The sequence below is a fragment of the Dunckerocampus dactyliophorus genome, chromosome 19 (genome assembly GCF_027744805.1).
Source record: "Dunckerocampus dactyliophorus isolate RoL2022-P2 chromosome 19, RoL_Ddac_1.1, whole genome shotgun sequence".
Lineage (NCBI taxonomy): Eukaryota > Metazoa > Chordata > Actinopteri > Syngnathiformes > Syngnathidae > Dunckerocampus > Dunckerocampus dactyliophorus.
The window spans coordinates 5,558,545-5,583,845 of NC_072837.1; the positions used below are offsets into that span (position 1 = coordinate 5,558,545).

At 41.8% G+C, this 25,301-nt stretch overlaps 1 protein-coding gene across 2 annotated transcripts in view; it reads right to left on the bottom strand.

Annotated features, from left to right (window-relative positions):
• The window catches only part of map3k5 (mitogen-activated protein kinase kinase kinase 5), a 58,383-nt gene that overhangs the window by 26,735 nt on the left and 6,347 nt on the right, over positions 1 to 25,301 (bottom strand). Inside the window, exons 1-6 of one of the 2 annotated variants that reach the window (XM_054762119.1) lie at positions 22,698 to 23,525; positions 8,893 to 9,032; positions 7,136 to 7,159; positions 2,261 to 2,454; positions 1,705 to 1,873; positions 111 to 217 (exon numbers count right to left, since the gene is read on the bottom strand). In XM_054762119.1, coding sequence (XP_054618094.1) covers positions 111 to 217; positions 1,705 to 1,873; positions 2,261 to 2,454; positions 7,136 to 7,159; positions 8,893 to 9,032; positions 22,698 to 23,124 — 1,061 coding nt within the window. In that variant the 5' untranslated portion in view covers positions 23,125 to 23,525. Of the gene's footprint in view, positions 1 to 110; positions 218 to 1,704; positions 1,874 to 2,260; positions 2,455 to 7,135; positions 7,160 to 8,892; positions 9,033 to 22,697; positions 23,526 to 25,301 lie in introns of those variants that run through there. The other variant, XM_054762120.1, reaches the window with a different exon arrangement.

Below are 25,301 nucleotides of genomic sequence, written 5' to 3' on the forward strand. Positions count from 1 at the left end.
CTGCAGAGGAACCATTTCCTGTTGAGCAGCTGGCCCAATACTTTTGTTCATATAGTGATTTTTTTTTTATTTTGAGCTTTCATCTGGTAGCTGTAGAGTAGTCAACTCACCGATTCAGTGCAAAGGCATAGTGGAACTTTACATGAGGATGTGCCACAAGGTCAAAGGTCGGAAGCTTCTCCAGAGTCTCCACCAGCTTCACGACTGATTCATAGTCCTACACAGCAACGTACCCAAGACACTCATTAGAGGACAATAAGGGCATGATCTATCTCAACAACAGCCGCACTTCAACAATTGCATGGCTACTCCATCACGTTGTTGTTGCCGGAATGTCGCCGACATAGCGACTATACAACCAATGCATGCTGAATAATTGAGCGCGCCCTCAATGCTCCACGTCGCCATGAATCCTTCATGAGGCTGCGCGGCGGCCACACAGAGTGGGAGGGGCTGGTAAGTAATTGAAACGGCAATGTCGAGACTCCGAGGTAAATAACACAACAGGAACCTTTTGAAAATGGAAGGGTCTCTTCATTAGGTACACCTGCACGAGCCACTTCCAAAATCCGCCCGTAATGAGACAAAAAAGCTCCGTGTTTACTGACATTATTATTTTTGTGGCGAAAAACGTCAACGCGATGCAGCTCTTGTGCAAGCGCACTTACCGTTGTGACCGTTACACGGTACCGTTAATGCTCCAATTAACACCTCACTTCAACTCACCACTCTCCTATACTTGCTGCCTGTTTGGTCCACGAAAGCAAATTAGGCTATGAGCAAACTCCTGATGTAGTTTAACACAACGAGTGGCAGTGGTCGGCATCTAGCAGCTTTATGTACCTCTTCATGCGCTTTAAAATGTTGGTTGCGAAGCAGTTTGTCCCTCACTGCTATTACGACGGTGATTCTGTTGATGCTGTGTTGTTCAATATGCTTGATGATCACAACAGAGATACCTGTAAGTGTGAACGTTTGTGTGGAACAAAACGAGGCTAAAAAAAATATTTTTCCCATTTTTGCAGTTTTTTGGCTTTAATTTTATGGGTTTGTTTATTAATTATCCATCCATTTTCTGTGTTTATTAGTTGTTTTTTTTTAATTATATGTATATATGTGTGTATACATACATAAATATATCTATTATATATATATATATATATATATATATATATATATATATATATATATATATTTAATATATATATATATTTTATATATACATATTTTTTTTGGCAAATAAAAAAAAAACAGCCACAGGCTGTAAATGGCCCCTCGTTGAGTGCATGACGTCATCGCCAATTATTTAGCTTGTTAGCATCCCATGGAGCGAGCGAACGACGGTAATTAAAGAGAGCAGGTGAGTATTTTGCGGCTGGAACTACACGATGCGTTCACACAGTCATTTTTATTGCAAATTTAGATCCGAAATCGGAGGAGAAGGCGTTTCATACACACACAGGAAATAACGTACTGCACGCTGACCAATCACAGCCTTAACGATTCACAGCAAAATGCGTCCCTGGAGAGCAGCAAAGCCTAAAAGCGTATTCCAGGATCACAATGTGTGCTGTGTAGGAAAAATGAGTACATGTTGGCAGGCCTGCATAACAGGAAGCAACATTTGTTCATTGAGGCTCAAACAAACATGATCACTAGCATCAGAAGCAACCTAGATATGAGTACGTGTTACAGTAGCCTCACCTGGATATCTCTATAGGTCAGCAGCAGGTTGATGACGATGTCGACTGAGAGGCATTCCACGTTGTCAAGTCGCTGTTGGATTCGACCCAGCTCGGCAGACAGCTCCGCTCCGGTGTAGAGCTCCCGAGCTTTACGAATTTCACTCAGGATGGTTTCACGAAAGTACTGGCTGTATTAAACAAGAGGGAAACATTGTTATTTATGAGGCACTGGTACTTATTTCTCCTGCTTGCTTGTACTCCTTGAATTAGATTTCCTTGTTGATTAAAGGAACCTGGCAGTAGATAAGATGTGTGCCGTGTACCTGCACACACTGCCATCATGTTACCGTCTCTAGTAGAAACTCCCTGTTCAAGAAAGCAGGGTTGAATGTTTTTCCCCTTATTTGCTTCCTGGTTCTCAGATTCTCACCTGAAACTGCAGGGTTTGTTACTAAATGGCTACTAAGCACCCAAACAGCCAAACAGGATGTTTGATCGCTTCACTGCACGGCTTTCGTCACAGCGTCTCAGCAACATTGCCACTTTCAACAAGAATGCCAAAGTATAATACTTACTGGGAGCTGGCCTGCGACACCTTCAGTAGCTGGATGAAGCGGTCCAGGAGGGGCATGCAGATGGGCCCCAGCAGCATCTCAAAGCTGGGCTGCATCAGCTCAGTGAGGCCCTTCATCAGGCTGCTTTCGCAGCAGTATACCTTGTTGTGTGGCGTCACCATGTACGGGATGAAGGTGTAGTTGGCTGAGCACGTCTGTGAACACAACGTTCATTGTTATAATGCAGGACTTCCACATGTATTAACTGACGCACAGCTGCTCTGAACAGGGCTGTTTGGAGGGACTCTTATGCATGCTCTAATTCAGGGGTGTCCAAACTTTTTCCAGCAAGGGCCACATACTGAAAAATGAAAGGATGCAAGGGCCACTTTGACATTGTGTAAACCAACACAGAGATATGCTAAGAAGCTGTATATACTGTAGCTCAAGGAAAAAATGCATTTCATCTTTGTAATATAGGTTAAATGCTACTAAAATGAAGTTTTTTCCATAATAATACGAGTTTATTCTTTTAAAAATAAAACTTTTGTTCTTCATTCGATTATGACATTTTTTCTTAATAGTTTGACTTTATGCCCGTAAAATTACAGCTTTTCTTTCCATTTCTGCTGTTTGGTTTTTTTTCAACTATTTCATTTCAGCTTTCCTCTTGTAAATTTTCTCTTTAAATCTTTTAAAACAAGAATGTATTTTTTCTTTATTTCAACACTGTTACTAAAATGATATTTTTCCTCATTTGAGAAGTTTATTCTCATAAAATTGCTTTTTTCTTTTTTCTAATTAGACAACTATTTTTTCTCTAATATTTTGACTTTACTCTTGTAAAATTTCTGCTCTTGACTTTTTTGGTATAATTTTCAATATATTTCAATTTTTGTATATTTTCTTCTCCTAATATTTTGACTTTATCCCCATGTTATAAATGTCCCCCCAACATAAGTTTCCAAAAATTACAACTCTGTTAATTGTTTTTGACTTAATGAAAAAAGCACTTTTCTTTTTCAACTTCATGCTACTAAAATGACATTTTTCCTCATACTATTACTTTATTCTTGTGAAATCATGGCTTTTTTTTCCCTTGCTAGATTACAACTCTTTTCTAACTATATTGACTTTTGATTGATTTTCCCATTTCTGCTGCTCTTAGTTGTTTTTCTTAAGTTACTTGTTAAATTGCATTTTTTAGACTGTGCTGCGGGCCGATAAAATCACAGCCGCGGGCCGCAAATGGCCCCCGGGCTGCACTTTGGACACCCCTGCTCTAATTCCTTGATAAGATCAAGAGAATGGTATAGATCCGGACAACGACACGCGAGGGGGGAAACACTTTTTTTCCCTTTTACTGTACAGAAGAATAAAGTACATCGTGCATGTTGGATATAGGAAGTGAACAATTGGGACAATTTGGGACACTTTTGAGGAAAGGAGGAGACGCCCTGCCTAGGATCTTTGTAGTCCCACACACAACAGAGCGTAGTCTAAACAGGTGGCGGGCAGACTCGGTTAGAATGTCTGGTTTCGTTGCTCACTTGCCGCAAATCCTCTAACTTTCCATTTGCGTCTGCTCTTGGCATTTAACAGAAATTTGGAGTATGTACTTGTGTTTCTAGCCTAGACAGTAGGACAGATTTCCACGAGAGTCTGTTTGTTTTAACTTCTCCCCAGCCTGCAGCTCAGTGGCGCGACCCTGCTGAATAAACAGACAAGAACGAAGCGCGTGTGGCGTTTACAGAAAGAGACGCGGCACATTTATACGGCCTTAAAAACACACAAAATCTTCACTATGTGAGACGCCTATGGAATGTCAAAAATTGCAGAACGCAAGCTCATGACTGCGGGAGGGCGGGCGGTTGGGTGTCTTTTCCTGACATCTTTTAATACCCTATTGTCTGCATGTATGAGAAAACTGCCATCAGAGAAAGAAGAGAAAGACAGGCGTGGCTGCCGTGCAACGGGGATTCATGACCGCATTGTCCCAACAGAGACAGCCTTTCAAGTCCAACAACACAGGATGCAAAGTTCCCATGCTATGTTTAGCTTTGTCAGGCCATCAAGGGGATTGCATGCTTGTGTATCACTCGAAACAAATCACAGTTGTGTCGAGGAAACATGCGGCTACGCTTTATTTCTTTAATTTATTGTTTGTTTACTACTGTGGTTGTAGTTTGCAGTGGTGTGCAACTGCACTGCATCACACTGAGGTATGACTTATCCTATTTATCTACGTAACCCTCCGCGGGAGGTTCTATTCCCAATAAAGACATAAAACCCCGCTGGGAGTGTGCCTGCAGAGTTGTGTGTTTAGAGTTAAAGAACTTGCCTTTTATTATTCCCAATAGTAGTAGTAGTTGTCCTAAGTGTGTTTACTTACTTGTTACATGTTTATTTGTGTGTTCACCTCTCCTTGTTCATTTCACTGTATGACGAGCTCACTGCGAGTTCAGTGTGGCACGGGCCACATTAACACTAAACGTTGATGTCCAGTAAGTCCACAAAATACGGTCCCGTGGGCCGCAATTGGCTCGCTGGCCGTGGGTTTGAGACCCCAGTTGTACACCACTGCAAACATCATTAATCATTTTTTTTATTGTTAAATTAATAATATTATATTATTAATAATAAAAGAGTAACAATTGATCAAAATAATTGTAATTCTAAAAATATATGTTGGAAAAATGACATAATAGTGCCTCAAAACATGACATTTTTAATATTATGTTTCAATTTTTAAATCATTCAATACCAAAGACGTATTTAGACGTTTTTATAAACCCGAACGCCCAATTCCCAACAACGTATTTGTACGTTTTTTTTGCGTGCGAGGCAAAAAGAGATGATGACGCAACGCTCCACTCATGGGTGTCACTTTAGGAGCAATTTCAAGCCATAAAAGCGGCAGAAGTGCATTTGATTGGAGCTCGGCAGGGATCATAGACGGAAAAATCACACATGACAGGAAGGGAGAAGTGAGAAAGTGTAGACGAGGGTGGCGTGCGGAGGGTTACGCATTGTATAACGCATGCACATGCAGTTCAGTTCCACATGTGAAAATTGTAAATAGTTCATGGTGTTATATTTGTAAATAAATTATTATTTTGATGGAAAACAACACATTTTTTGTGTTGTTTATGCTGGTATCGCTGTTTAGATTTTTACGCAGTAACAAAAGCAAAAAATATTTGTGTCAAAGTGGCTACTGCTGATTACTAAAGAATGGAAAAAGGTAGAAACAAACTTTCTTTTCCCTGATGAAAGACGGGAGTCTAATCTTTCTTTTGGTAAGTTCCATGTTTATATAGCCATACAACACAATATTCTGTGTGTGTGTCAAAATGGTGTAAAACGGCCGATCCTGAAGGGGTGGTCTTCTGAAAAACGGCTGGGATTGAATGAGTTAATTAAGATTTTACATCTAAATGTATTGTTGGCTGCGTTCCTTGTGTTTTTTTCCATAAAATACATGAATATGATAAACACATTAGGCTCATAATCACGTCAGACCTTGTGAATGGAAGGACGGGTATCCAGATGATAAAGAATGATGATTAAAATGATAAGATTTCTTTGAAAGTGCACCAGAGTGCTGGTCAAGTGACGCTAACAAAGAAGAAAGACAGCCTAGCAAGTGCGCATCAAAAGAGAGCTCACGCAGATCCGACTGAGTGATAATCAGCTCACCCCACGGAGCATGAGTCATGCAGCCGGGCCACCTTCTCCTGCTCTCAACATCCCTTACACTGAAATCAACCAGAAAGCCACAGTTTTTAATGATTTGTTTTGTTCAATGAACCTCTGGAAAGCTTCTCTCATGTGAGGATAGAATGCTCTTCTCTTGTTTGACGAACAGGTGAGGCAGAAGTTTGGGATGGGGCACACCAAAAGCACGGCGGATCCCTGCGCGATCGGGATTCAGCGTTCGCGGCTCCGTTGCGGATTTTTGGTCAAAAAATATTTTTTTCAGTTTTATTTCTTTTCTCCAAAAATAGGTCGGTTTTTTCTCCCTCAGAAAACGCATCTCATCCGTGATAATGTGCTTCACTGATGATATTTTCTTCCAGCAAGAGTTCAGATGTCACACTTTGTTTGGCGGTCCTCGAACGCACCATTAGTTGTGTGTTGCGACATCATCCGTCATGTCCATCAGGCGTCTTCCATTGTTATTCACAAGTGATGAGTACCTACACGTTTTAAGTGCATCAGGCTTAAACCTGGATTGTGCATTTAGCATGTTAGCTTCCGTCGCTAGTGAACAATTGTACTTTTACTGCAAAAGTTGAGCCAAAGTCGCAGCAGAACGTCAAGGAGGGTTGGTGAAGGGGGGTGGTAGTAGACATTTTTATGGGCGGCTCAATTACTCGTGGATTTTCGCCATTTGCCGGTGGGCATGGAACGTAACTCCTGTGCATAATACAATAACAAAGAATGGTGACATTAATTCTGTAAAAACACAATGTGTCGTCTTTGTCGAGACAACAAGATCACTAACGCTAAATAGGCAAAAACACATCACACATGATAGACAGCATACACTAGCATTTAACTTCATATTAATATCTTATCTCTCTGTTTGTACACATAATAAAAAAGATATATTCTGGTTTAATGCTGTTTTTTGAATGTTTCAAGTCAATCGATGTCCCGGGGAATTGCATGTGCAATCTGCATTATTACAGTTAGATAATTATTACAGTTCCATAAAAAGTAAAAACGGCTCACTTATAAATAAAACTATTCTAGAAAAGAAGGCTGCAGAAGAACAAAATAACGGAGGGAGGAGAAGCTAAAACAACACAACAAATGTTGCTTACATTTTGTCACAGTAATACACAGTAAAAAGCATGAAAGTATACGTTTAGGAGCTTTTTCATTACTTACAGTGTTCTTCTGGCAAATTATTTCCTGAAAAGCAAAGAGGAAAAGTACATTTAGACATTGAAGAAATGTCACATTTAAAGCTTATTTTACATTTTACGAGAGCAACCAATCCACAGGACAAAGATCTAATCCAATACTCTTGAATGACACACATTTTCACACGGCTTTTCATCATGATTGTAACATGAAGCACTCAACGTAAACTGTATGTATGTTCCAAATAAATGAAACCACAACCGTGACCGTGATGTGATCACAGTCATTCAAATCTTGACCACCCAGAACACCATAACATTTGATATTTTTCCCTAAGCCTCCTTTAAACCAACTCTACTTGAGATCTCGATACGATTAAAACGAGCTTTAATATTGCAAAGAAAACCCCTTCTTTTGAAAACTCCTTAAGTAACCTGATAAATGCAAAACTACCATCATGAAGTATGCGGGGAGCACAATCAAGTGTGCAGGCAGAAAGGCGTGCACACACGAGTGGGTGAAATAGCTTCCTAATTAGCAGCGTTAGAAAAGGAAAGAACGCTTCATGAGCAATTTTCACACCATAAAAGACTGCATATGCGTCAAGCTTGGTGGAGAGAAAACACTATGTGGAGACATCTGGACGTTACACTTCTAGGTGAAGAAAAGTCTTTTTGTATCCTTGTTAAAACATATTGCTACTGCCGCGCGTCCTCCTCCTCGTCCCACTCCTTGAACCGAAGATTAATTTAGCTGGTTAGCTTTATTGGCGGTTAGCAAGCAGCTAACACAGTTAGCCAGTTTGCTAGCGACTACTGGCGCAACAGGAAACTGCACAAAGATTGATTGACAATGGTCTACAGCCAATCAGGACGCAGAACACAAAGGGCGGGCCGTCCCTAAGCCAATAAGGACTGTTGTGGCTCTATATTCAGCCGGCTCAGTACACATTGTCTACTGTGGGTTCCTAATATGCTCGTACAGGCAGTAAACACATACTGAGACTAGGTGGAGCCGCACACGCCTTCAACTCTCACATGAGTATACAACACCCTCTACTGGTAGCAGTAGTAGATACAATAACAGACACATAAAACAGAGAACCGATAGATCACTCTAATACGCAGAACACAAAGCGTGTTCATAAAAAAAATATGCAAAAGTGCACTGTAGCGAGGGAACGTACTGCGCTTTTCTGCTCCTACGCTGCTGTTCTTCAAATAAATTGCAAGGATTATTAACTTCTGGCACTCTGATTGCATGATCAAAGCTTGTCTGGCACACAGATGCTGGAGGTTGACACCTTTCCAGTCGTGTACAATTGTGGCAGAACCGTATGGGTTCCATTACTATGACACATATGGCCGTTATACATAGTGAGTCTCTCTCTGACCGGTCCTATTACTGGGTCAGCAGGCGCAGAAGAGAACCCTGACTTGGACAAATGAAATCTTCCAGGGACTATTCCGAGAAGTTTGTCAGTTCCTGCACACGCAATGAGCAGGTGTCCCACCCCCAGCATGTCCACATAGTGTACCTTGCAAAAATGGAAAGCGTGTCTCCAAAAACTAAGCCTTCCATTCACCCGCTTTCTAAAATACCTCTGAAATTAATCTGCTGCCATCAAATTAGTGATGCATTCGGGAGATGCGGGAACAAAAACACAATCTGTCAGTCTGTCAACCCGCCTCCTCCTCCTCCTCCTCCTAAATATAACCTTTAAACCCTAAACCTTGTGATTAAAGAGCCTCATCCATCATTTGTGTGTGATGGTGATGTACCTGCAGAGACTGGAGGGAGTCCGAGTTGGTGTCGCAGTACAGGATGATGTTGTTGGCCATGCTGAAGCTCTCTCTCACTCCCAGGTGGTAGAAGAGTGACGGCTGGCGGAAGGCGTCCGTCATCTCCACAACGGCGATGTCTGACGACGAAGAGAAGGGTGTAAGTCATAGGTCAAGCATCAAAGGATTAAAACTGGGTGGGTGTTTTGCTTTTTCTAACAACACCTATTTCAACAGAAGGGCTGCTGCCACGACAGACACTTTTGTCCAGTGGCATCGCTGCATGACACCGGTGTGTGTGAGTGACGGGTAAAAAAGCTCTGACTCGAACCCCGAACAGAGGACGATGCGGCTTTTTCAGAGTTTTTTCCTCAGGAAAAAAATACCGTCTCGTATTCGGGTCAAAGCAGTGTGGTAATGGAATTGGTTATGTTAAATGTTCATTGAGTCATGGATATTTATTTATCATTGTTGTCTGCATGTAAAATTTGAATTAATCCTTATAACATGTCGTTTTTGTTACTATTTTGGGTGTCTGGGAGGGATTCATCAGATTTACAAGACTTCTTATGGGAAAAATAGCTTTTTTTGGAACGGATTACTAATGAAAAACGAGGTTTCGCTGTACATCACATGTTTCCAGTTACATCAAATGAATCCAGTCTTTGTGAGTGGTTGTTTGTCTATATGTGCCATGTGATTCGATTGGCTGGTGACCAGTCCGGGGTGTACCCCGCCCCTTGTCCGAAGACGGCTGGGACAAGCTTCAGCAAACCCACGACCCTAGTAGGGACACAAAGTATAGAAATTGGATGGATGGAATCCAGTCTTAATGATATCAAGAAAAACAGTGTTTCACTTCTTTTTACACAAACAGAACTAATTCAAACGTGAGATGTGTGAGGTGAATCTGCAACACGACTCACCTTTGCATTACCAAACATACTCAAATTCAGGTGTTTTGTTGTTCTTAAATGTTCATATCAGTTTTTAGACTTGCAAGACACTCAAGAATGTTACTCAGGGTATTGAAGGAACAGACCATTTCCACAGTATGTTTGTTATTTCCTATGGGAAAGAGCATCCTACACAGTTTGAAGTTGTCAGAAGTGAGAATGACCTTCGGCTGCCATCTGGTGATTTTTTTTTTTGTTCGCTATCGATTCTGATGTCAGACAGCCAAGTGGTGCTAATTCAGATTCTACAAAATCAATGACAAAGGTGTCTCCATCTATCTTTTCAGCATCGTCAATGAATACAAACACACTCGCTACGACAGCGGGTACGCCCTACGAGTTGGACCGATAGGTCAGAAGAGTAAATATCACTAAGTGTCAGTCAAGCCAGCAGGATGAAGCTGCTGGTGAAGGGGTGGAGAGTTCCCAGCCTTGGAAGTCAGGCCACCAGCATAACAGGGGCGGAGGTGGAACATATCATAAAACAGCAGCGGCTTCAAAGTCATCATAACCTGCACGCTATTGCTGCAGTATGTGTCTGTAGACAATCAGCTTGTACAGGAAGTGACATTAATCAGGGTTGTACTCTTCATGCTCTCCAACCTGGAGCCACCGATATCAACAAAAACAAGTCAGTATGTGACAGATAACGGTGTACGCAAGCTTTTTTTTTAATCTGTTTTTAACTGTAAGCCTCCCTGTGTAAACAAAGATGCACTTATGAGTCAATTCTCCCGTATGGGCTCACGGTTACTGTTATTATTCTACTGTAGTCCCAGTGAACTACAGTCAGCAGAGTACACGACAGATTCGGGTGTGACCAAGAGGTCTCTTATTCTTGATTGTTGCTTCGTATGGAATTATGCAGGGGAATTGTGTGTCTGATGGCTAAAGCACTGCTGATCATGGGCAGCAATCCATTGGCAGCATCTCACAAAAGTGAGTACACGCCTCTATCGCCTCACAATACCATGAACGTGAAACTTTGATATACTGTACCTTAAAGTAGTCGGTGTACAGCTTGTGTAGTATTAAACTTTTACTATTCATTGAAAATGAATAGAAATTTGAAATGCACACAGGAAACACAAGTGACTATGCCTGACAGTGAACATGTCCAAAATGTATTCTTCTATGCAAGCTGCACACGGACTACTCTAAAATATATCCAAATGTAACTGAATTGTCTTGTCCCTAGAGAAGATATACTGTGGTAGGATTTGGTTTTCGACAAAAACAATTGCTAAAAATAGGTCTCGGTTTTTGTCCACTATCTCAGATGTCATAAGGCCAAACATTACGTCGAATAAACTCGTCCTAGTCCTAACTACGAATTGAGTGCCAATTGGTGACTCAGCCTCTGTAAAGAATGGATAGTGGTTCTTTTAGAGTTAGGACACTATAGACCAGCCAGCCAGGGTCTCTTTTAATCGTCTTTATTACATGTGGAGCGCCGTATCAAACACTGTACTCCGAGCGTGAGGCGTTCAAGCGCACTGTGGATGGAATGTTAGAATAGGCGGTCTCTGTACCGATGGATGGAACCGATGAATCGCTGTACTCACTCCTGCGAGTATATGTGAGCCTGACATACACTACCGGTCAAAAGTTTTAGAACACCCCAATTTTCCAGTTATTTTTTTGATATTCAAGTCATCCAGGCCCAATGAATAGCTTGAAATGGTGCAAAGCTAAGTGGTGAAGTGCCAGAGTTTGAAAAAGGTAAAGTTAACCAAAACTGAAAAAGAATGTGTATTTCAGAACTATACAAAAAGGCTTGTTTCAGGGACCACAAAATGGGTCAACAATTTAAAGCTGTTCTGCAGAAATGGAGGTTGATCAAGCCTTGGCAGTTGGTGCAACTAATTCCTACAGGAGTACTTACTACCTCCTCTGTCTGCATAAAAACAGTGTCCAGAATACACTGTGGTGCTATACCCTTGTGAACATCAGCTGAACAGCATTGTACTGGAGAAAGTCATTTGTTGCTACAAAAATGGCAAGAAAAAAGGGAATTAACAATGGAAGAGAGACAGACCATCTTCACACTTAAAAATCGAGGTTTTTCCTCCAGAGAAATTGGAGTGTTCTAAAACTTTTGACCGGTAGTGTGTTCCTCGCACTCATCACCAGGTACTTGTTGCAAGCCTCAGGGCTTTGTCATCATTGAAACCCTTGTTCCAAGTATACAACATATCCTCTGCCCTTTGTCTGTGTGCATCCATGCGGTGTACCAAGAGATGTTTTGTGTTCCAAACAAGCAGCTATAACACCCTCACACCAGGACGTCTGCTTCTTGATTGCACCTTCTGACGTAAAAGGCGGCAAGCGGCAGACCGAGAGCTCTTATCTCATACAGATCTCCATGTTCCTTCCACCTCTGTGTCATTTCTGCACAAAAGGCTAGCTTACAATAGTCACAGTCACTTATTATGCCCGTGGCAGAGTTCAACAAACGCCGATGCCACAGAGCGTCTGAATGCATGCCAGTCATTCAACCAGCATAGCAAAGGGTAGTGTCTGGAGACGGTAACTTGAGTCGCCCTGTCACCCATTAAAAGAGGCTCTACGCACCACATCACATGCGTTCACCTCAGTTGCCCTCACTGCCACTTGAATAAGGAAGACAGTCCACGTCAGGCTGAGTTAAAGACAAAGCAACACAGCGACGTCCTCATGGCTCTTAAGTTAGAACTGCTGCGGCTTATCAAACTTAAATTGATTCACTCGCCTATTGTTCAGAACAGAGGAGGCAAAAACATTTCAATAATGTGGCTCGCAGCAGGCCTGTAGAAGGTTCCGCTTTCCCAGAGGTGCCTCAGTGGGACTGGACTCCTTGGATCCTTCTACATTTACTTCAAAGAGAGCACATACTAGTATATTTGGACACTGGCAAACTTCCTACAGCTAGTGTAAATACACATTCTACTATAAGCAAACAAATGCCTTCTAAACAATAAATGTTACAAAGACTATGATTTTTAAGCTCGCATTGAAATGCTCCACTAGCCTACTGTAAAAAGTAACTGTACCACTGTGACTCTTGTTCAGAAATATAATGATGTGATATTTATCATTTCCTAGTCTAAAAGTCCAGGATTACCCTAATTTCCGGTGTGTAAGACGCTACTTCTTTCTCACACTTTGAACACCTCCTGCTGATACAGTGACACGGCTAATTTATGTCTAAAACATCTACAGTTCCCATGATGCTTGCAGCGCAGCTTCAGGAAGGAGTGAATTGGACGCGCGTGAAGTGGATGCTAATATCACGTTTTTAAGTCTGATGCAGCCGTCGTGTTTTGATGTGACAAATCTTAAGTAAGTTTGATCAAGTGCAGAATTACGACAGCTTCTGACTGCGACAGCCGGGAACATCGAGTGGAGGTAGGATTGCAAGGTTTATAGCGTGTCTTTCTTTATAGGGTCAAAAAAATGTACCATCACCAACGGGTTTTGAAAGGCTGAACCACTGTGTGATAAGAGGACAGCTCAAGCAAAACAGCTCACAAAAGTGACACTGAGCTGACAACGAAAGAGACTGACAAAGTGTGTGATGAAGGAATTTTGAAGCTGTTCAACTCTGATGCTGAAGAAGACAACTTTAGGGGTTTTAGTTCCCAGGAGGAGGATGAAGACAGCGATGAATGACTTTTCTGGTAGGCTATTGTTTCACTAGCGGTATTACACACACTGTTCGACACTGTTTAACTAGTCGTATAACACGCACTGTCCGCCGCTGTTTGTAAAAAAGCATTTATTTATTTCATCTGTGTAACATCTTTCTATGTAGTAAATATATGTTACACCTGTGGCTTATAGACCAGTGTGGCCTATATATGTACAAATCTTTTTTTCTTAGGCTCTGTCCAGACGGCAACGTTCCTGAGATTTTTTTTTTGGGGGGCTGGTTGAAAAAAAACTTGTAAATAGTTGCATCCAGACAAGATCGGATCCCTGGGTGAAAACGATAATAACCGTAAGCACACCCACGTGTAGCACTGTAAACAGACAAGCAGAGACACCAAACTATAGAAGAAGAAAGAACTCTCCTCTCCGTTCGTATCACTAAACGTTCTCGCCTGTCCACCTCTCCACGAACGGAGAAGAAATAACGTCGAGCGACTAGGAGGTCTGACTTTTTTTGTTAGCAACGGTTTTGAGCGCATATTGCTTTGAGAAGAGAGAGACCCCGGCAGCTAACCGGAACTACGTTCCTCCTCGCCGAAATCCGACCACAACTCCGCTCACAGAACAAAGTGGGGGAAAGTCACCTTAGCGCAGAGTTCCTTATGCACAGGCGTGACGTGAAAAAACAGTTTACAGTCTCTTTAATGAGAGCCACACAAAACACAACAAAGCCGACAAAGAAGGAAGCAGGGTTGGCCAAGGTGAAACATAACAAGTTTAGCAACTACTTTGTAAAGAAATGGACCACTAAAGCGAGGGGAAAAAAATCATGTTTGCTTGTGCAGCCCAATGATCATATTGTGTGGCTATCAACCTGCAACCGCTGTCAAAGCCCTCCAGCAACACCAGCTTGCAATTCGACATACTCCATGCAAATAAAGCACTTGTTCCAATCAAGTGCATAAGGGGTAACCATGGAGACGGAAGGGGAAACGCTGCAAAAGACTGAACTATTCGTGATTAGCTGAAGAGCCTGATCGCTAATGGAGTAAGAGGTGAGGGAGCCGCAGGGGAAGACTGCACTGGAGCTCGTCCCTCGCTGAATACACAGTGGATTTACTGTCTCCGTGCCCCGTTGGAAATTCTTTCCCACACTCAAAAAAGAACCTCTGAGAAAGTAACGTCTCTGCCAAATTTCCAGGAGCAGCAGCAATAGGTGTGGTGCTCTTACTACGCTGCTAATAATGTCTTTACTGTAATATAGCAGGAGTCTCACCAGAGAATTTGACAAAAACAAGTACACTATATGCACATCCTTACAGAAGAACAGAAGCCTTGCACTTAAAGCACAGGAAATGTGAGACTTTTGCATGCTAATAATGCCCTTGCATGGTCTTCCTGTCTAAACAGATCACTCTTATGTCGCATTCTCCGCTCTGCATCCGCTGCAGGTGAGAAGGCCGCAGGTTTGAACGAGGCAGGGCTCACGGGAGGCCAACATGCCACTCCGAGTAAGCAACAGAAAGTGTAAGTGAAAGTAGAGCATCGACGGGAGTCCTGAAAACACACGTGCTGTTGACACCTGACGTGCATGCGCACATTCCAATCCACATTCAGCTACATGTGAGGCAACCTTCAAGGAAAGGACACATCTCCATAAAATTGATCGAGACCATCAGAACCCGGCAAATAGATGAATGCTTCCTTTCTTCTACGTGTGCTAAAAAAAACAACAACTCAGAAGCATGTGATGCAGGAAATGTGGGCAGGCTAACAGTGGCCTTTTTTTGTTTATTGTTTTTGAAACCTCAGGTCCACACACTGAGGTATTTTACAACCTTACTGAACCCTGGATCCATGAAGGGGAGGGGGGGCTGAGAACAGAATGTCAATTCATCCCCAGCATGCGGTGGAGAAACTAGCGCTGGATTTGAAGTGCATGATGCATGACTGCAGAAATATTCACAGGCATTCTGTGTTGATCAACTGTGCACTTCCTGTTTCCTTTCTTTGCAGCACTAAAAACAATGTTTAGAGCAGCAATCTTAACCTTAAAATGATCATTTTGATGGGAGACAATAGCATCTTTGTCATTGTCATGGTGGCCGTGGATCACATTCTTTCGTGGTCTATCCAATTATCACTAGCAACAGTGTTTAACACTGCTCGGGTTTACTCCAAAAAAAAAACAAGCTGCACTGAACACATCAGCCTGCCAGGCTAACAAACACCAACAACAATGGAGGACAACAAAGGTCTCCTGTATTTACTTCATGGAATGTGGTCGCCGTAAAGACACCAATTTTACTCAAGCAGCAAACAAAATGGACCAGTACAGCAAAGTGTGGAGTAAAACACAGCAGCAACCAGAGCTAAGGTACAGCAACAGGTTCAGCTAACGTTAGCATGTGTGTTTATCTTGATCAATCTTTGCCGTGTATCTTATAGTCACTGTAGCAATCTTTAGTGGTCTATATAACTCTTATGAAACACCCAGGACACCTCTCGTGTTGTGTTAGCAGGAGCAACCGTGTTTAACCTGGATATTTATGCTGCTTTTCCACTTCTCAGGTCTATTTGCCATGAGAAACTCCAAAAACCAAGCTGCATTGAACGCATCACTCAGAATCACCCACAACAACCAGGGTGTTCTGTATTTACAGGTACATAGGGTGAGCTAACGTTAGCATGCGTGTTTATTTCTTGTCAAGTAGCCCCAAATGTTATGCAGCAGTGACAACCAGGTGGCGTTTGTCAAATAGTAGAAGTAGTAGTAATAACTGCTTATGCTAACATCCACATTTACACCATACAACTGTAGGTGGAGCCAACGTGAGAGGCCAACTCCCTTTTATAGTGTGCCAATGTTGTGACTTAAAACAACTGCGCTACCTTCAGCATAGCATCTTCTCTCGATTATGCAACTTCATCCGAGTACCCACACAAGAAGAGCGTTGCATGACTCAGCACGTTCAGCCTCCACTGTTTTGTGGCAACGCGCACCTGCTGCCTTTTCTAAGCAGCACAGCGAGTGGACTGAAACTGGGTTTTAACTAAGTGAACGCTGCTCTTGCAGAAGCTGGTAAAGCCTCTCCAACCTGTATTTGATGATGTTGCTGATTTTGAGGCCACGAGGCATATAAGCACTTAGTATAACCCGTTCTTTTTGGTGCATCCCGTCCACTCAACAGCACCACCTCCCACACGTGCCGTAATCGAGTATCCCGAGGGCTAATTCCTTGTGACCTTGTGCTCTCTCACCTGACACGCATCTGAGCATGCGGAGTCAACAAGAGGTCGGATAAACAACTTAGCCAGCTGATGGGATTTCAGAGACCGGCACAACAAGGATGACAAGGGAGTGCTGTTGGGAATTACAGATATGCATCCACAATAAGGACTTTTAACCTGGCGCTAATGCGGGGCAATGACCAAGTGATAATGTCTACATTCCACAGCGATGACCTGACACCATAAAGCCACAAAAGCTAAATTCTTTGCACAAGTCAACAGAAAGGCGTATCTGATAAAACACCAAATCAAATAATGTCCCAATATAGTATGTGACACCATGCATAATCACATTGCATCACATTTACAGTACATTACATAGTAAATTATATACAGAAACAAACAACCTGCACAGCCATTGGCTGAAAGTGAATGTTGTTTTTTCCCCAACAGAAAACATGATAACGTGCTAAACTCTTAAAAAATGTTACATTTCCTTGAGCTACGTCAGGGGTGTCCGAAGTGCCATTTCGGGCCCGTGGCTGTTTTTTATTGGCCTGCGGCTCATTTTAGAAAACAAACAAACAAAATAAATAAATAAATAAAAACTACCAGGAAAAAGTCTTAATTTTATGAGTAACGTAGTAATATTAGGAAGAAAAATAACGTTATTGTAGTAGCATAAAGTTGAAATATTAAAGAAAGACGTTATTTTTTAAGGTTGGAAAATGATGAAAAACAACCAAAACAATGAATATAGTTGTAATTTTTGGAAAATTAGGTCGTGGAAAAAGTTCTAATATTACAAGAATAAAGTCAAAATATTATGGGAATAAAGTCATAATTAAAAGAAGCTGAAAGAGTTGGAAAATTAAAATTACAGCAGAAACTGCTGTACAGTAATTTTAAGAAAATAAACTCATAATATTATATCATTTTTGTAGCACAAAGTTGAAATATTTACTTTAATGTAATAATATTATTATTAAAAATGAAATGTTTTTTAAGTCGTAATATTATGACAAAAGAAACAAAACAAAATAAACTTGTACATTTTTGAAATTTAGTTTGGGGAAAAAAAGTTACATTGTTATGGGAATAAGGTCAAAATATTATGGCAGTAAAGTCATAATATTACGAGAAGAAAATTGATTGATTGAACGTTATTTAAGAAGAAAGTTGAAATATTTTGAAAATAAAAAATTTAAAAAAATGGGAAAAAAGAGGAAGGACTGATGTTCATACAAATAGTACACTTTTCACTATATCTCACAGCTGAGATGTAGTTTTTTCTTGAAATATTTAATGGTTTCGATTTTAAACAGGAAAAGATTTTAAAAACAATCGGGCCTGACTCAGCGTACATGCTGCTTTTCAGCCGGTTCCTACTCTGCAGAAGATAAACACATACAACCTCACCACTACATCAGCCAGCATAGGACGAACACAGGCAACCCATACATACGTAAGTTGGGAAAAGCAGCGAACAGAAGGAGTCTACTGAAACATCTCAGTGAGTGCAGCAGTAGCTGTCCATCAGATGGTGGGCATGGGACGTTTGAAAATGTCTCAGAGTTGGAATAGTCTTTAGGTGCTGTGGAATCTCATGCTAAGCTTTTGTAAAAACATAAAAAGAATGATCTCCGTCCATAAGATAACGGCAAAAGTCCGTTGGTTAGCGATCTGGTGATGCAGTTAGCCCTTTTGGTACCAAGGCACTGATTGCTGCAGGAATGTTACTGTTTAGGATGTCAAAGTACGATTTGATGCCAGTGTTCATGACATAATTTGGAAACGTTAAAGCATTAGACAGTGATACAGCCCAACAGTGATGCGTCCAACCAGGAGGTCTATTGTGGATCTTATAAGCCCTGTACAGTCTGGCGATTGGCTCCAGGATTTCATTTGTTGTGAGCGACCAAACAGGCCAACAATATAACAAAGTGGACACTCGCTCGATCTATGTTATCAATCGTCGTCATCATCCCTATGCTGCTCACAGCATATTTGTGTGGCATCGTCTTTCTATGGAACATCTCTCAGCGTTCACATGCAAATTGGAAACCGCCGGCCGCACACTTTGCTCCCTCAGCGTGTGTTAGTCACAAAGGTAGGTTTTTGGAACGCATACTTCAGGGAAAGGCAAACGTGACTCACGCCAATTCAGGCTGGGTGAACCAGCAGACTTGGTTTCTACTGCTGAACTGTTGTTTCAGCAGTTGCGTAACGTGTGACACGAGCCACCACCAATAGATTTGGCGCTACCTGTTCGCCCTTGCTCATAAACATTCTAGCGCACATGGACGGGATCAGGCTTGCGGAGTTAGTGACTTCAGGGACGCATCTACAGTATATACTCTTAAAAAATTATTTAAAAGCGTAAAAAAATGTCAATTATGCAAATTTGATGATTACGTAATTATGTTAACTGACCCCTCCCCAAACACATGACAGCCACAAATAGATTGTAGTCCTGTGGGAAACACTGCAAGAAACCTGAATTAACCACCCTGTAGGTTGTATTTATATTTTTAAGGCAGGATTAAGCAAAAATGCTGACTTGTGATGCGGATTTGGGATTTTTTTTTTTTACATTTTTCATTATTTTTGGAAATAATGCTTGCATGCAATTTCACCTAAATATAGGAGGACACAAAATATAACACGACCCCTCTTTTTCAAGACGTGCTTTTGGGAAAATGTGTTTTGAGACAAAATCAAGAGCACATTTTACAACATGATCAATATCGGTGATATCAGCAAAAAATGATGACTCCGCTGCGTTGATCATCATTATTAATTTATCTTCTGTTGCTCAACTTTTGTGACACTTCTTTACGGGGCTGCTGTGTGTGAGTGACAGCAAGAAAAGCTCTGACTCACTTGGGCACCTATCGGTATGTATACACTCCTGATCAGGAGGCTAGTGGGAATCTTGCACCAGGCGCTGAAGATTGCTTCACGGATGGCATCCACTGTCTGGAACTGATGTCCATTTTTTTTCCCCTTGCCATCCATCCCCAAATATTCCCAAATTGATTTAGATCAGGGGAACACGCAGAATGGTTCAAAAGAGTGAGGTTATTCCTTGGAAGACGTCCTTTGTCAGCTGCAGCGTTGAAAAAGCGAGTCATTACCACACAGACGAGGGCCTTCAGTCATGAGGGATTCCCCCTGCAACATCTGCACATAGCCAGCTGCCATTTGACACCCCTGCACAACCTGAAGCCCCATTGTTCCGTTGAAGGAAAAAGCAGTCCCAGGAAAACATCTCAGGTGGGATCTCCTTGTCATGCCAGTAACGTTGGAACCCATCAGGACCATCTAGGTTATACTTTTTCTCATCAGCAAGTGAACTTTCAACGTCTCACGTTTGGTGCTCTTGTGCAAATTCCAAACGATTTTGTGGCATTGAAGGAGACGAGGCCTTTGAAGACACTTTTTCCTTCTCAAAACCCTTCTCTCTCAGAGGCCGTTTGATGGTTATTGGACTGCATTCGGCGCCAGTAACAACCTTCATTTGGGCCAAGAATCCTTCTGTGTTTTGACGGACCGCCAGTCGGACCCTCCGACTGAGTGCCGGTGACATTTTTTTGATTCTACCACTTGGCTTTTTTGTTCCATAACCCCTCAGAAGTTTCAAGTGACTGTCTTCTTGCGTCCAACTTCAGCAGCGATGGCACGCTGCAAGAGGCCTCGCTTATGCAGCTCAACAATCCCACCGCGTTCAAAGACAGAAAGCGTTTTTGCCTTTGCCATCAAGAGATCACGACAGTGTGAATACCTGACAGAAAGTGACACTGAATGCACATTTTTTCCAAGATTTTGGCTTCTATAGGCTGCAGTCTTTGATGAACTTTGCTGACTCAAATCTTTTTTTGTGCCTCACTCCCATTTCTTCTTTTTGCATTTTGGTGCTTTACTTAGAACCAGTGTATATAAATCTCAACACCCCGAATATAAGACACCTTGTATTTTTCCAGACTTACCATCTTATCTTGGGGTGAATAAGGTAACACGCAGGAGGTGGGAATCTATGAAAGTCAACATTTCACTACTGATCCAAATTAGACCTGTAGCCCTGGGGGAGGTCCTGTCTGTACTGTGACAGCTGTGCAACCTCCACTTTCTGCAGCATTGCTTGTGTATATATACTCAAGGTTTGCACATCCTCCTCCTGCCGCCTCCCTGCCGCCCGTTCTTTCTCGTGCACAGGACCATGTGACCTAGATACTAAAAGGCCAACACCTTCTTCTACTTCTCGATGTTGTTGCAATTGACCGCGACAACCCGCGGCACAAACGCGCTACCGTCTGTCTAGTCAGGAACTCATTGTGGGATTTCTTTGTCAGGCCTTTCTTTCCCTCATGCAGGAAGGGGGTGACGCAGTGTGTACAAGAAGATACAGCGTGCTTCTGGGAAAAAGGCCTAATCGGCCCTCCCATGTGAATTGTGAAACACTTCCAGTGAAGTTCAGAAGAAGATAAACAAATGAAAACAGGGAACTTACAGTGTTTGTACTGGCAGCGATGGTAAGATCCGCTGTGCTTTCACTGTTATCTTAGTGCTGCAGCAGCGCATTTGATCGAAATGCCTACTGAGAGTCACTCGTTCATGCGTTCTTTTACTGTTGCTTGTGGTTTTTGTTTCCTTTACTCATCATCAACATCTATTTGGACCATCCTACTCTATTATGATATCGGCTGCAGGCAGCACAGGTGCAGTTGCTTCAGTTTAAACTACTTCCTGTTTTTGGTGCCATTCCCATTAGCTAGAACTCTCCGTTGGTGTCCAGCAGCTTTTTGTGCAAAAGACTTTTGATTTCACCTGTTGTTATGCATTTCAATCCCATCTGTTTGTGATATTTGACAAGAAAAGTGCAGCTTTTTGAGCTAGGAGCCACCTAGATAGATATTTCCGTTGGCTTAAAAGGACTCTCAGTTGGTATCAAGCAGCTTTTTGTGAAACATTTGGTGTCCATGTTTATGATGCAAACTAACATTTTCAATAAGATTATGAAACAGTGAATGCTGCACATGCAGTACTCATAGCAAGGGGAATGACTGCAAGGTTTGTACATGCTTGGAGGCTCAGGTAGAAAAGTGAAGTTGACTTCTTTTTACACTTGTATGTCACTTAAGAATGTTAAAAAGCCTCTTCGAATGACCTGTATTGTTGAATAAAAGTTGAAATATTGCAAGAATTACAGGGTTTAAGTATGTTTTTATACTTGCTTGCTCAGGTAAAAAGGTAAATTAACTTCTTTTTATACTTTTATGATACAAGAATGTTAAAAAGCCTCTTTGAATTACCTGTGTTGTTAAATAAAAGTTTAAGTATTGCAAGATTTGCAAGGTTTAAGCATGTTTTTATACTTGCATGCTCAGGTAAAAAGGTAAATTAACTTCTTTTTATACATTTATGTTCCAAGAATGTTAAAAAGCCTCTTCGAATGACCTGTATTGTTAAATAAAACTTGAAATATTGCAAGAATTGCAAGGTTTAAGCATGTTCTTGTGCTTGTACGCTCAGGTAAAAAGGTAAATTAACTTCTTTTTATACATTTATGATACAAGAATGTTAAAAAGCCTCTTCGACTACGCTGTGAAAAGTGTGGACAAATCAAAGCTGAATCAGCTTCCTTGAAGAGACTGTCATCACCCCACTGTACTTTGGAAAGAGGAAACATCTTCACTGACTGGAAATATTTCACGGTGATGACGTGACTTCATTCATGGATGAAACAAGGATACAGGAAAGAATTTCGATGAAATAGTGGATGCGCAGTAAATGTGATGCTCACTGACAACAACAACCACCATGTGTGTAGGCAGCAGCTTCGAGTAGTGACATGCAAAGCTGACTGCTGGGCAGAGAGCAACCTGTCCTGCAGCAAAGACCTTTCACACTTATAATTACAGGAAGGCATTCCTGCACCTTGCAGTCATCAGTAATGACATCGCACTTCGACCAAATACAAAATCATACCTGCATTATAGAAGCGGTCCAGTACTGTGGTCTCCCCAAAATCCAGCTTCCCAAAGTGGACCGTCTCCAGTTTGCTGCCCACTGTACCACAGGCGTCCTTCAGGCATTGGAGGGCCATGCACTCGGCGTTATTCTGCTGGGAGGGCTCGTAGTTGAGCACATAGGCGACACTCACCGGCCTGCTTTTGCACGACTTGCCGGTGGACAGCAGACCACCACCGTCCATTGCACAGTTTCCGGAAGTGTGGCTGAGCCCCCCGCCTCCCATGAGGGAATCCTGCCAGAAAGTCCCCGCCGCTGGAATTGGGGCACCAGAGGCTCCTGCACCTCCACGGATGTTGGTCTCCCCACCAACATCACCCTCTCTGGCGGGGCAAGCCCCAAAGCAAGGCACGGGCAAGGATATCCCGTCCTGCTCTTGACTCATGTTGTCTGTCAGTGTCTTTAAAGCGCGGATTGAGAGGAGCAGCGTGGCCGTGGGAGCTCCATTGCGCACGGTGCTTACGCGCGACGGAGGTGGTCACACCGTGCCAGCCCGGAGAGGGTTTCACACACAAGTCATGCTGCACCCTTGCACGGTGTGTGGACCCACGTCACGGCAATTCTACCAAAACTACACAGGAAAAGCAACCGTCACCGTGCATTCCTCACTGGGCCTTTCGTGGCAGATCCACGCAAGTTGTGCAAAAGCCAGCCTGCAGAAGCACGACAAGACTCGACGTTCAAGCAGGAGAAAGTGGACAATCGACGCTGTGACTTTACAGTCCCGCCCTGCCCAGTCTCCACTGTTATCCAGCTTGACTTCTACTCGAAGGTGGGCGGAGACAACAACAGGAAGCCGACTGAGTGTGGGCGGAGACGCGAGGACCACGTGTGAGGCTCTCAAAGGGGTACTACTCCATAACAACGTAACTCACACCCACTAGTTGGACCTCATGTTAATAGATCAACTATTTTAATTACTCTACTACAAATAATATGACACTATTGTGACTTAGGCAGTCCAGCTCTCTACACTTTTTTTAATGAAAGTGCATTGCAGGGATTATACTGTTTTAATAGCAAATACAATGTGTCTTTTTGACAGAAAAAATAAAACAAATACTGCATCCACAAAGTTGTTTACAATAGTTGCTGAAACAGGCAGCTTCTTTCTTTTCTGTTTCAAGGTGGACCTCTAGTGGTATGATTGCAGTACTGCAGTCCTCGTACAGCAAAGCTCCAGGCCAGGCGAAAGGTCAGCTATTCAACTAATGCAGGGGTGTCCAAACTTTTTCCAGCGAGGGCCACATACTAAAAAAATGAAAGGATGCGAGGGGCCACTTCGATACTTTGTAAAGCGAGACATGTAGATATGCTTAGAGGTTATATGCTGTATATTTACTGCGATTGGCTGGCGACCAGTCCAGGGTGTGCCCTGCCTCTCGCCCAAAGTCAGCTGGGATAGCCTCCAGCATACCCCCCTGACCCTAATGAGGATAAGCGGCAAAGAAAATGAATGGAATGGATGGGTTATATATATATATATATTTTCAATGCATCTCATCTTTATGATAGGCGAAAAATTGTATAATAGTATGAACTTCGCTGTTATTATATTTTCCAAACATTTAAACTTTCTTCAAATAATATTTGTAAATGTTCTTTTAATGTAATGACTTTACACTCATAATATAACTTTGTCCCCAACTTAATAATTAAAACATTCTTTTGTTTCTCATAATATTACGACTTAAGTAAAATATTATATATTTTTTAAAAGTATTTCAGCACTATGCCACCAAAATGACATTAAGTTTATTCTTGTAAAATTGCGATGTTTTTTTTCCTCTTTAGAACATGACTTTGTTTCTCTTAAAAAAATATAAAATCTCGTAAAATTACAGCTGTTTTTTTCATTTCTCCTGTTTTCCCAACCCTACTATTTCAACTTTCGTCTTGTAAATTTTCTTCTCGTTGTTATGACTTTATTCTCTGAATATTTTGACCTTATTCTCATATTATAACTTTTTTCCCAACCAAATTTTCCGAGAATTACAAATTTATTTGTTGTCTTGTTTGTTTTTTAAAATATTCTGACTTAAAAAACATCTTTCTTTAATATTTCAACTTTATGCTACTAAAAATTCCCTCATAATTTTACATTATCCTTGTAAAATTCAGACTTCATCTCGTTAGACTACAACTCTTTTCTTTTAGGAGCTTCACTTTACTCTTTTTCCGTTTTCGCTGTTGTCGTTTTTTTTTTTTTTGCTTGTTTCTGTGTTAAATAATATTTTTACAATGTGGCACAGGCTGCAATTGGCCCCCGGGCCGCACTTTGGACACCACTGAGCTAATGTGTTCCGAGGACACATTCTTCCAAAATTAAGCGCTCCTTTCACTATTATTTGTATTTTGTGTATAAGTCAATGCAAGGCTCTGCCATTCCTGCAAATTGTTATCTCATGACTAATATAGTCAGAAATAAAATCATTCAATTATTAATTAAAACAGACGCAATATGTTTATGCTAGTCAAAGATCCTCTATACGTGGAAGAAGTGCTCTACTGTTTTTAAGGGCCTACTGCAAAAGCATGTCAAAGATACTCTATATCATGGAG